The sequence below is a fragment of the Dama dama genome, chromosome 12, assembly GCF_033118175.1.
Source record: "Dama dama isolate Ldn47 chromosome 12, ASM3311817v1, whole genome shotgun sequence".
NCBI classification, from domain to species: Eukaryota; Metazoa; Chordata; class Mammalia; order Artiodactyla; family Cervidae; genus Dama; species Dama dama.
Window position 1 is genome coordinate 74,442,705 of NC_083692.1, and position 13,146 is coordinate 74,455,850.

Genomic DNA, 13,146 nt, shown 5'->3' on the forward strand with positions numbered 1-13,146 from the left:
AAGTAGTAGCAGGAGGACAAGGGGACGACAGAGGATGAGATGGCTGGATGGCATCACCAACTCGATGGGCATGAGTTTGAGTAAACTCCGGGAGTTGGTGATGGACAGGGAGGCCTGGAGTGCTGTGATTCATGGGGTCACAAAGAGTTGGACACGTCTGAGTGACTGAACTGAACTGAACTGAAAGTAGTTAAATGAGATAAGAGCGGAAGTGTTTACTCTTCCACTCTAGAAATAAGTGAGGATAAGCCTAGCCAGTATGGAAAGGTTTAAGTTTAGCTCACCTACAGGCAAAAAGATGAAATAGCCTCAAATTATTCCCCTTTCAAAGAGAAATATGACATAGATGAATGTCAGAGACTATTCCTTAAAATTATTAAGGAGTTAAGGGCCTTGGAAGGTATCAACTAATTCTGATTTTGTAATTCTAACAAACTATGCCTTCTGCTTTTCCTTCAAGGAGACTTTGTGATTCCACACCCGATTCATGGCATTCTTTACATCCTTATTCCTCAGAGTGTAGATGAGTGGGTTTAGCATTGGGGTGATGGTAGTATAGAACACAGACACAGCCTTATCCAGTGGGAAAGTGGTGGATGGACGGAGGTAAATGAAGATACAAGGGACAAAGAAGAAAGTTACTACAGTGAAGTGAGACCCACAGGTAGAGAGAGCCTTGCGGCGGCCCTCAGCAGACTGCTTCCGAAGACTAAATAGAATTACCGTGTAGGAGGCCAGAAGAATGAGGAAACACCCCAGGGAGACGAGACCACTGTTGGCAATCACCAGCGTGTTTACTAGGGTTGTATCAGCGCAGGCAAGTTTTAGAACTGGGTGGACATCGCAAAAGTAGTGGTCAATGATCTGAGAGCTGCAGAAGGGTAACTGAAAGGTCAGGAGGGTCTGAACAAAGGAGTGAGCCAGGGCTCCCAGCCAGGACAGTGACGCCAGCATGGTGCAGGCAGTGGTGCTCATGACGGTGGTATAACGGAGCGGCTGGCAGATGGCAGCATAACGGTCAACAGCCATGACAGTCAAAACAAAAATCTCAGCACAACCGAAAAAGTGGAAGGTAAACATCTGAGTTACACAGCCCCAGTAGGAAATAATCTTTTCCTCAGAAACAAAGTCTGCAATCATCTTGGGTGCTGTGGCTGAAGAATAGGCGACGTCCACAAAGGACAAGTTACTGAGGAAGAAATACATGGGTGTGTGAAGCCGGGGATCAGAAAAAACCATAAGCAAAATGAGCAGGTTTCCCCTCAGGGTCACCGTGTAGAAGAGGAGGAATAGAGCAAAGAGTATCAGTTGCGTTCCAGGATCTTGGGAAAGTCCTAAAAACATAAACTCGGTAACGTTGTTGACTACTTCCATGGAGATCCAGGCAGAATTGGTCAAGTGGCTCTGTTTCTCTGCAAAAATAAATGTTATAAACCATTGTAAGCAGGTAAAGCCTAACAGGAACAGCCTTATGAAAACATTTAAGTGATGTTAAATATAGCAGAGGAAAATATTTATATGTCTTGAGTATACTCTATGGATATTTTTTCATCATTAATTGTCTTACCACATTATTGACTCTCATTTGATTTGCTATTATGCTTAGACCTACAGTTCCTTTCTCCCAAATGTTTTCCTTCATAATCATCTTGTCCCTCTCTCTCCATCTCTCTCTCTCTCTGATCTCACACTGCCCACCCCCACATCAGAAATTCTAATCAGAAAACACTTTAAGTATTAAATGGGTAAATTAATTTTTGAGGTTAAAGATATAAGCAAGGAGTTAGCATTTTAGATTTGATGTCTAAAATTCCTAAATGAACCTTTTAATATAATATATACAGATCAACTTTAAAAGAATAACATTCTACTTAATCAAGGGAGAATGACTCAGTTTCTAGTTTCTAAATTAGGTTGGAAGTTTCAATGCAATTTAAAATTAAGTTATTTTTAGTGACTGAGAACAACATATACATTGACTCCCTGGCTCATCAACAACCTATGCTTATAAATTAACGTTGGAAGAGTTTGAGTCCTATTCTTTTCTTTTTTTTCATTTATTTTTATTAGTTGGAGGTTAATTACTTTACAATATTGTAGTGGTTTTTGCCATATATTGACATGAATCAGTGGAAAACTGGTCAACCACTTGTAAAAGAATGAAACTAGAACACTTTCTAACACCATACACAAAAATAAACTCAAAATGGATTAAAGATCTAAATGTAAGACCAGAGACTATAAAACTCCTAGAGGAGAACATAGGCAAAACACTCTCTGACATAAATCACAGCAGGATCCTCTATGACCCACCTCCCAGAATATTGGAAATAAAAGCAAAAATAAACAAATGGGACCTAATTAAACTTAAAAGCTTTTGCACAACAAAGGAAAATATTAACAAGGTGAAAAGACAGCCTTCAGAATGGGAGAAAGTAATAGCAAACGAAGCAACAAAGGATTAATCTCAAAAATATACAAGCAACTCCTGCAGCTCAATTCCAGAAAAATAAAGGACCTGATCAAAAAATGGGCCAAAGAGTCCTAATCTTTGACCTGCATAAAGAAGTTCAGCTTCGCTTGCCAGTAAGAAATACATCAAACTATGCAGAGAAATACTTTGTCTTACGTACTGGATAGAATACAATACAATACAAAGTATTTTACATAGGAAAATACTTTGTCCTATATGGTGGCTCAGATGGTAAAGAAACTGCCTACAATGAAGGATACCTGGATTCAATTCCTGGGTCAGGAAGATCCCCTGGAGGAGGGAATGGCTACCCACTCCAGTATTCTTGCTTGGAGAATTCCATAGACAGAGGAGGCCGGTGGGCTACAGTCTATGGGGTGAAAAGAGTCAGACACGACTGAATGACTAGCATACACATTTTGTGCTAAAGAGTTGAAAAATTTAAAAATTACTGAAACTTTTATCATCCTTAATACTTTTGCCTTGAAAAACCCCACATAACTCTTTGTCCTTGCAATTATAGTTAAGAAAGAGGAATAAAATTTCCCATACAGATAATGATAGTATTTTATAACTGTATGAATTGTTTTACAAGTTACATACAGAAGTGCTTAAGGCATACAGAAAAAGTACTGGATGAAATAATCAGAGATGAATTCTTGAAAGAGATGAATCAAGAGACAAAATTTAAAGATCCTCAGATTGCTTTTATTTCTTTTTCTGCTCTGATTGCTGTGGCCAGAACTTCCAAAACCATGTTGAATAGTAGTGGTGAGAGTGGGCACCCTTGTCTTGTTCCTGATTTTAGAGGAAATGCTTTCAATTTTTCACCATTGAAGATAATGTTTTCTGTGGGTTTGTCATATATAGCTTTTATTAAGTTGAGGTATGTTTCTTCTATTCCTGCTTTCATGTCAATGTATGGTAAAAACCACTACAATATTGTAAAGTAACTAGCCTCCAACTAATAAAAATAAATGAAAAAAAATAAAGAAAAAAAATAATAAAGATCCACAGAATGAAAATGGCTTCTGTGAATTATGCAAATGTTTTCTCTGAATCAAACCCCTTTTCTGAATGGATAGTGGAAAGAGCACTGCCCGTAGCTGAGTGATTTGAGTACCCTCACCTACTGTTAACTTTGGGTACATCTACTTACTTTCTCTGAATATTGGTTTTCTCATCTATAAAAGATGGATGATAAAGTTTTGGCCTCACAAAGCTGTTATAGAAATAAAATGAGATCATCTATATAACATTTTTGTATTTATGAAATTCTTTACTTTATAATTTGATTCTATGAAGTGAAATCTCTCTAGTAAGTAGAATTTGTAATTTGATCTAGTCAGTGATTATATAAAAGCTATATAGACAACTAAGAGACAATATTAAAATCCATATCTAATTTTATTCCTGAGACAAACCATAATCAGCTCATTTTCATTGTAGAAATACTATTAGTAATGGTAATTAAGTACTATTAAGCACTTTTCTATGTGCAGGATTGTAAGCTAACCAATTATCTTATTTTACTTCATTCTATCCTCACAATGTGTGTGTGCTCAGTTGTGTCCAACTCTACGTGACCCCATGAATTGTAACCCGCCAGGCTCCTCTGTCCATGGAATTTTCCAGGCAAGAATACTGGAGTGGGTTGCCATGCTCTCCTCCAAGGGATCTTCCTGACCCAGGGATCGAGCCCAAGTCTCCCGCATTGCTGGTGTATTCTTAACCACTGAGCAGAAGGGGTTGATATTTGAATTGTTTTATTCTGATCCTAGAACCCACAAAATACACAAACTCTTAAATGAATGATGAAAGACAGAATGATAAATAGAAAGGTGATAGATAATTGATAATGATAGATTGATGAGTATAGATATAGATGGACAGATAGATGATAGATGATAAATAGATCAGAGAAAGATAAACATCTCATGAAAAAACAATTGCATTTAAAAAACAATTGCTCTCTTATGGTGTGAAGTCCTTTGATAGGAAGATGTGCTCTGTGTCCTTAAATCTTCAAATCCTCTATGACACTGTAACAGGAAAGTCAACCTGTACTCAGTTATCACCAGCTGGTAAGATCATAAGCATTGAAAAATATGTAGATGATAAGAGAAAACACTTATGTTGTACTTAATATGTGCCAGTTAAAACTCATATTTAATTCTCATAAAAATCTTATGAGATAGGCTATCATCATTATTCCCACTTTAGAGATGAGGCAATTGAAGAACAAAGAGAGGAAATAACTTGCCCAAGGTCATGGAGCTTGTGACTGGCATTACTACTTGGACCTAGGAAATGGGAACTCAATTTTTTAAACCAATATTCATGCTTCTGGGGCTGATGGCATCAAAATCACCATATCTTCTTTCTCATTGGAAATTCTTAAACCTTCTGCATAATCAAAATACTGTATCCCTTTTCTGCTAATCAGGAAGGGTTTATTTACTTTTTAATTATATGTAGTATTTGGAGAGAAAGACTACTAGTGCAACTGGCAAGATCATTGCAACATACACAGTTTCTGTTCTACTTTGCTCAAATTTAATTTACAATAAGAATGCAATAGCAAGTGATGTGGTGTTGATCATTAATCTAGATATCATTTTATTTGTCATGAACTAACAATCAAAGAGAGGAGGTCCACTCAAAAATTTATAATCACAGTTCTCTGAGATAAGGGTAAAGAAGTCCAGGAGAGTCAGGAACACATTTCTACACAAGGTTATCACTGAGTGGAATTTTGGAATGTGAATTAGAGCTAACCTGAAGATGACCCTGCAGGGTGTGAGCACAGAAAAGTGGACAAGGCAGGAAGTGAATAGTGAATAGAATATTCACTATTATGTAAATATGGGATGTAAATCATCATAGCATCTTCTATGGGAAACATTAACAGGTTTGATGTGATTCAGCACAGAATCCATGGATGGAAATGTCAGGAAATGAAGATGAAAAGGAAGAGTTTGTCAAGTCATAAAAGAACCCTGTGAGTTAAGTTGAAGTGTTGGAATTTATTTTGGATGACCTGGGGGATTATAAATAAAGATTCTCAGGGTAAGAGGACAGCAGGAACAGACAGTGGTAAAGACCACTTGTTCAAAGAAGTCTGAAACCCAGTTTTTCTAGATTCAAATTCTACCTCTACTACAATTCTTGCTAGCACTATGACTTTAGGAAAATTACTTAGCTCCCTTTGCCTATTTTTTTCAAATGCAAAAGGTGGATAAGACTAATATATACCTCATAAGTATTGTAAAGATTACATATGTGTTCCATATAAAGCACTTATGTACATAGAACAGTGTTAAGTGAATATATGATTAGCATTACCTAGCATTACCTGTGACTGGAGGAAGGGAAGCCTATATAGCAGCCAACGTAGGACACTAACCTTCTTATCATGTCCATCTCCTAATTTCCATTTATATATATTTCCAAACTTGTCAAAATCTTAGAAAATACATCTACTTCTGGCAACAAACCTTTCAAATACATTTTTAACTGAAATAAGAACAATGTGTTTCCAGTAGTCATGTATGGATGTGAGACTTGAACCATGAAGAAGGCTGAGTGCTGAAGAAAATAGATGTTTTTGAACTGTGGTATTGGAGAAGACTCTTGACAGCAAGGAGATCAAACTGGTCAATCCTAAAGGAACTCAATCCTGAGTATTCATTGGGAAGGCTGATGCTGAAGCTGAAACTCCAATACTTTGGCTACCTGATACAAATAGCAAAATCATTAGAAAAGGCCCTGATGCTGGGAAAGATTGAAGTCAGGAGGAGAAAATGACAGAGAATAAAATGGTTTGATGGCATCACTGACTCAATGGATGTGAGTTTAAACAAGCTCCAGGAGATGGTGAAGGACAGGGAAGCCTGGCGTGCTACAGTCCATGGGGTCACAAAAAGTTGGACACTGCTGAGCAACTGAACAAAAAAGAACAATGCAGTTTATGTCCCTGCAAGTCTTTCTTTAGGAGTCAAGCAAGGATACCCAAAGATGCTTATACAGCTGTTTTATTTTTCCTAAACAGTGACTATCTCAACTTCATTTTGAATCTACCACAGTAGCCCATGACATTAATCCAAATCTAAGACTCAAGAGCCTTTCTACTATCTTTGTTAGGGGAAAGAGCACAGAGATAAAAAAAACTGGGCTTGACTCATAGCTCTGCTTCGTACAGGCTGTGTGATTTAAGATTTTCCTCACTTCTATTAACTTCAGTCCTCCTTTATGAGAGAATAATGCCACAAATGCTGAGGATCGTCAATGAACAGATACAGAAACAATGTGATCTGCAAATCTAAGTCAAGATCATTTTCGTGATGGAATTTCAGGAGCATCAGTATGAGACTGGTGCAAAGCCAACCCTTTCAGGAGCATTAGTATCAGACTAGGTCAAATTTGGCCTCTCCACAAAGATGCCAAAGAATATATACTAGGTATAGGTATAATGGAATCTATGCTGCTAAAGAAACAGCGTTGCTACTATTCCACGGACCTACCTAAATTATTTCAATTAGAACAAATAGCAAGATCGCAGCTCACTAAAATTTTCTGAGAGAAAAGGCTCAGCCTTAGTTTCTCCTGTGAGCAATTTGCAAACGACAGAGACCAGATATTCTGGATCTTTTTCCTAATATCAAGCTCCATCCCACAGCAAACTCTTTATACAATAGTGTCTAAACAAATAGAGTTGAGAAATCTGCAAATGAGTTAATGTAACACAATGTAGACTATACACATATTTCTATATTTCACATAGCACAGATATTTATTTGTCCTTTCACTTAGTCTGGAGAAGGAAATGGCAACCCACTCCAGTACTATTGCCTGGAAAATCCCATGGACAGAGGAGCCTGATAGACTACAGTCCATGGGGTCGCAAAGAGACAGACACGACTGAGCAACTTCACTTCACTTTCATTTTTCACTTAGTAATTGCTCAATCTCAGATGGTAAAGAATCTGTCTGTAATTCAGGAGACCTGGGTTCAATTCCTGGGTCGGGAAGATCCCCTGGAGAAGGAAATAGCAATCCCTCCAGTATTCTTGCCTGGAGAATCCCATGGACAGAGGAGCCTGGCAGGTTACAGTCCATGGGGTCGCAAGAGTTGGCAACTAAACCATCACTTAGTAATTATTTACTGAGCACTTTTTCTGTGTCTGGTACTGTGTTGTGAACATAAAAAGATGAATAAAAACCTATTCTTGACATAAAACCATTCATTTTAGAGTAATAACTTTAAAAGACTCTCTCAAAGCCTTATAGATTTATGTAATATCTGAAATCTAAATATAAAGATAGTGAAGGACAGGGAAGCCTGGAGTGCTGCAGTCCATGGGGTTGCAAAGAGTCAGACACGACTGTGTGACTGAACAACAACAGTAAGTAAAAAGAATATGAGAGATCGCTTGACTTGTTTTATTTCCATTCTTTAACCACTGGTGAAACAAATGAAATGCAGAGAGGAAACTGAATTATCGAGGTTCCACTGTTAATGGTAAAACTAGGACTAAAGTCCAATTGAATAATAGGATAGACACTTTAAACTGTAGCAAACTACTTCTTTAATTAACAGTATTACCAGAACAAAAATTGCAAAGCAGATGAAGAATTTAAGATTTCCCTTTATGCGTGAATATGATTTACATCAATAACATTACCTCTGTCTCTTTCACCAGTTGTTAACCTGGCATTCCAGGTAAAAACTTACTCTGGCTGTCTTCCTGAGTGTGGTCCCACAACATGGATTTGGACAACCTGAGATCTTCTTGGATCAATAAAATTTTCTGAGATAGAAATGTGACATATATCCAGAAATTCACACTAAAAAACAGATCTGTATAGTGACACTTCTCTCATGTATGTGCCACATTTCACAGAAAGGACTACGCTACAGCCAAAGATAAAGTCCTGAGTTTGATCATCTGTTTGTTTTTTTCCTCCTCTTTCTCTTTCTCTAACCTTCTCCCTAGGAAGTGGCAACCCACTCCAGTATTCTTGCCTGGAGAATCCCATGGACAGAGGAACCTGGTGGGCTACAGTCCATGGGGTCGCAAGAGTTGGACACTATTTAGTGACTAAACCACCACAGATAAGGCAGAAGAAAGACAAGGCTGTTAGGCAGAACCCAGCATATGTACAATGTCTAACCTTCTCCCTTTCTTTCTCAAAGATAGAAATGCATGAGTTTAAAACCATGCCATAGCTTCTGATCTTGGCCTGCAAGAACTTCTTTCTATATTCCCGGCTGCCAAAAGAAAGAAACCATCAGCAATCTTTATGTCTCATCACAACCCTGAGGGACTTGTGGGGCCGGTGATTGGGTAGCAGCTGGACAGAAAAAATACAAATGTAAAGACATCTAAACCACTCCTTTTAAAACTACATTGAAGGCTACTTGATAAACAACTAGGTAATAAGTACACAGGCCATTTCCACAGTTTTACCTAATTTACTCAAAATCGGGGCAAGAGAAGGGAGGTGATCCTCAGTATCACTGTAGTGGGCCCTTTCTCAACAATAAATATTTGCTTAGACGACTAATAGCGTATTTTACTTCATTTTAAAATTTGTTGAAGTTCTAGAAGATAAGCAAAATGTTTAATTTAATAGCACTGTGAAGACAGTGCCTCAGTCCTATTAGTACATGAACCAGTTTCTTTGGGATTTAGGTCAGGGAGGCTTGACTCGAGTTGAGGATTACACCTGTAAAATCGAGTATAAAATTTACTCAGTGAATTACAGTGTGAACTTTCAGGTCGCAGCTAAAGTTCTGTGTGCTTGAATGGTACCACCATACACCATGAAAGATACAATAACCCAAATAACATGAAAATGCACCTTGGCTAGTGATTTTTCTGAGGCAAAAAGGACTTAAATTGCAGCATTTAAAAAGTGTCTTTTGTTGCTGCTGGCAACAGTTGATTGTTCTGTGATGGGGCTAGAGCATCAATAAAGGGGTGTTTAGTTAATGTGGCAGTATTGGTTGATTAGTTGTGACAGGTGTACCATAGTAATGTAAGAAATTAACAGTGGAGGAAGTGAAGTATACAGAAACTGTCTGCACTGTCTTTGCAACTATTCTGTAGATTTGAAACTGTTGTGAAATTTTAACAAAATACTTAGATTTTTAAAAGATGGTATAAAAGCCTTGAAAGTACAGAATATTTTTTAATATTCTAAATGTGATTATTTCTACCTTATTCTGAGTACACATATATCCCCTAACATGAAATTTCTATGTCAAAGCTAGTTGCAGTATGAATGAAAGAGTTATCAGGAGTTTTATTGCCATGTGGCAGGGGTCTAGGATTGAAATCTCTAGGTCCTGTTTGTTTCCTTTAATTCTCTAGGATCAAAAAATTGTACAATCTTCTTTCAGCTTTTGTTTCCCATTGAACAGAACAGTTAGCAATAATGTTAATATAACCAGTCAGTATTTAGTAAGTTCTGACCACCTGTAGACACACTTTTTAGAGCTTTACAAGTCCTATTTTTTGTTATTATTTTGTTTAAGTTATTTATTTATTTAAGTTTCCTGAGAACCCTGTGGGGCAGATACTATTATTTTCCTCATTGAACAAAGAGATATTGAGAGGTTAAGTCGCTTATCCTCTGGTAAGTGGTGGAGCTAGACCATGACGAGAATGTCCAACTCCAGCGTCCACATTTCTCACATCTCTGCTCTATTCCCCCAGGCATCTGGACTCACATATTGTATTCAAATACTATTCACCTCCTCCTGGCGGATATTGAGAGCCTTTATAATTAGATGTCTGGGTGACCTGTTGATGCCTGGGGGAACCCCCAAATGGCAAAATGTCTACCACATTTCCAAGCACATAATAGGCTTTCAGCAAATAGCTGCTCAATCAATGAATGGACAATAAATTAATAATGAACTCACAAAGGAATAATGAATCAATGAATGAACATAGAAGGATCCAAAAATAGGATTTATTTATTAAAGGAACATCTGCCTGGAAATGTTTCCTCTAGATGAGGAGTAAACACTGACTTCTTTTCCATAACACTGAATAATTTCTAAGGCTCTAAGAGGGAATAATTTGACTGTAAGAAAGCTTCTGTTTCTAAAAATCCCAAATAAATGACTCTGTAAAACTATATTGAAGATGACTTGGTAAATAGCTAGTTAAAATTCAAATCATTCCTATATAGTTGTGCACAATTTGCTTAAAGTTGGCACAAGGTAAAGCGAAGGATGGTACTCAGTATTACCTTTTGGACCACTAACCCTACAAGGACAAATAAAACCCTGCTTTTCTTATTACTGGCTTCCTTACTTTGTTCTTACTATTCTTGACTCATTCACAAGGTGTTCAGAGCTAGGTCATAAATGCGCAGTCTTTGCTCCCAAGTGTTCTGGAAATGTGAAGTCAATAACTCTCCCGTGACTTCATGAATCAGACTTGTCTTTGTCGCCTTTCACTTACTTCAGTACCCCAAAGGACTCCAAGAGCTTGAAAGAAGGGGCAGACCCACCTCAAGCATCTGTGGGACCCAAAGCAAGAGTACAAATAGAACCCATGTACCATGTCTAAAAGCTATACTGAGTGAAGTAAATTAGACAGAGAAAGACAAATATCATATGATATTCGTTATTGTGGAATCTAAGACAAAGGGTACAAATGAACTTATCTACAAAATAGAAAAAGAGTTACAGAAAATAAATATCATTTCCAGGGAATAAAGGAGGGGATAGATTGGGAGAGAGGGGGGATTTAATTGGAAGGTTAGGATTCACATATAAACACTACTATATACAAATAAATAACTAATAAGGACCTAATGTATAACACAGGGAATTCTACTCATCACTCTGTAATGACCTATGTGGGAAAAGAATCTAAAAGAAGAGTGTGTATATGTATATGTATAACTGATTCACTTTGTTGAACAGCAGAAACTAATCAAATATAAATAAAAATAAATCAAATATAATCCAACAAAATTTTTTTTAAAAGCTATGAATCAGGGTAACAAAATTTAAATGAATTTTAATTTTACCATAGAAAATAATGTTCTCATACTCTTACAACTAACCACTGGAAGGCCAGGTTCAAATTTAAAACCCATCAGACATGGCCGTATGGATTTAGCAAGTTTTGGTTCTCAGTTCCCAGTCCACATTTTCTGGTTCCAAATCCCAATACAAGAGATCTCTCATGTATGAATGTGGATTCTGCAGCCCAGATGTCCAGGCTGTAGCCACACACTTTGCACTCAGAGCCCTTCAGTGCGAAGGTGCACATAAGCACAGTGCTATGAACCAGCCTCAGGGAGGCAGACCTGAAGAAGCTCAGACAAGCCATGGAAGTGGGCTCAGGGCATTTGAATTGTGAACTCTGTGTATGCATGCTTGCTAAATCACTTCAGTTTTGTCTGACTCTTTCTGACCCTATGCACTGTAGCCCACCAGGTTCCTCTGTCCATGGGAATTCTCCAGGCAAGAATAGTGGAGTGGGTTGCCGTTTCCTTGTCCAGGGGATCTTCCTACCCAGGGATCAAACCTGTATCTTCTATGTCTCCTGCTTTGGGAGGTGGGTTTTTACCACTAGCGTCACCTGAGAAGCCCTGTGAATTCTGTAGATAATATTGACCACATACAGTCTGAAAAACAGAAATTTTATAAGGTTATTAATAAAACTTTTTGGTGATGTTAATGGTAAAGAACCTGTCTGCCAATGCAGGAGACATAAAAGACATGGGTGGGTTCAATCCCTGGGTCAGGAAGATCCCCTGGAAGAGGTCATGGCAACCCACCCCAGTATTCTTGCCTGGAGAATCTCATGGACGAAGACCAGCAGGCTACAGTCCATAGGGTCACAAAGAGTTGGACACAACTGAAGCGACTTAGCACTCAGCAGACAACTGATAATGCAAAAGGCAGTTTCTTGCTTTTCTGAATATTATGCTACCAGTTCCAGATATCAACAGGACTTTTAAAATGCGGTGGTCAGAACACAGGAGATTACATGCTAGGTTATATGTATGTGTATATATATACACATACACAATAAGATAACAGAAACTTTCTTACTGCAAAATTATCCCCTCTAAGAGCCCTAAAATTATGAAGCGTCATGGAAAAGAAGTCAGCATGCCATCACAGTGCTTACTCCTCATCTTAAAAAAACATTTCCGGGAAGATGTTCCTTTAATAAGTAAATCTTATTTTTGGATCCTTTAATATTCACTCATTCATTGTTCCTTTATGAATTCATTATTAATTTAATATCCATTCATTAATTTAACAGCTATTTGTTGAATGCCTATTATGTGCTTGGAAATGTGGTAGACATCTTGCCATTTGGGGGTTCCCCTAGGCATCAACAGGTCACCCAAATATCTAATTATAAAGTCTCTCAATATCCACCTGGGGAAGGTGAATAGTATTTGAAGACAATATGTGAGCCCAGATGCCTGAGGGAGTAGAACAGAGAGGTGAGAAGTGTGGACGTTGAGTTTGACATCCTCATCATGGTCCAGCTCCACTATTTACGGCAGGACAAGAGACTTAACCTCTCAATTATCTCTTTGTTCGATGAGGACAGTAATAGTATCTGCCCCACAGGGCTCTCAGGAAAGTTAAACAAAATAACACTTGTAACACTCTAATAAGTGTGATT

General features: G+C 37.8%; 1 protein-coding gene across 1 annotated transcript; it reads right to left on the bottom strand.

The window, feature by feature from the left end:
• Positions 1 to 435: 435 nt before the first annotated feature.
• LOC133066882 (olfactory receptor 4S2-like) lies at positions 436 to 1,374 on the bottom strand. Its single transcript, XM_061158272.1, has one exon. It carries the CDS (start codon positions 1,372 to 1,374, stop codon positions 436 to 438), a length of 939 nt encoding a protein of 312 aa, XP_061014255.1.
• Positions 1,375 to 13,146: the final 11,772 nt, after the last annotated feature.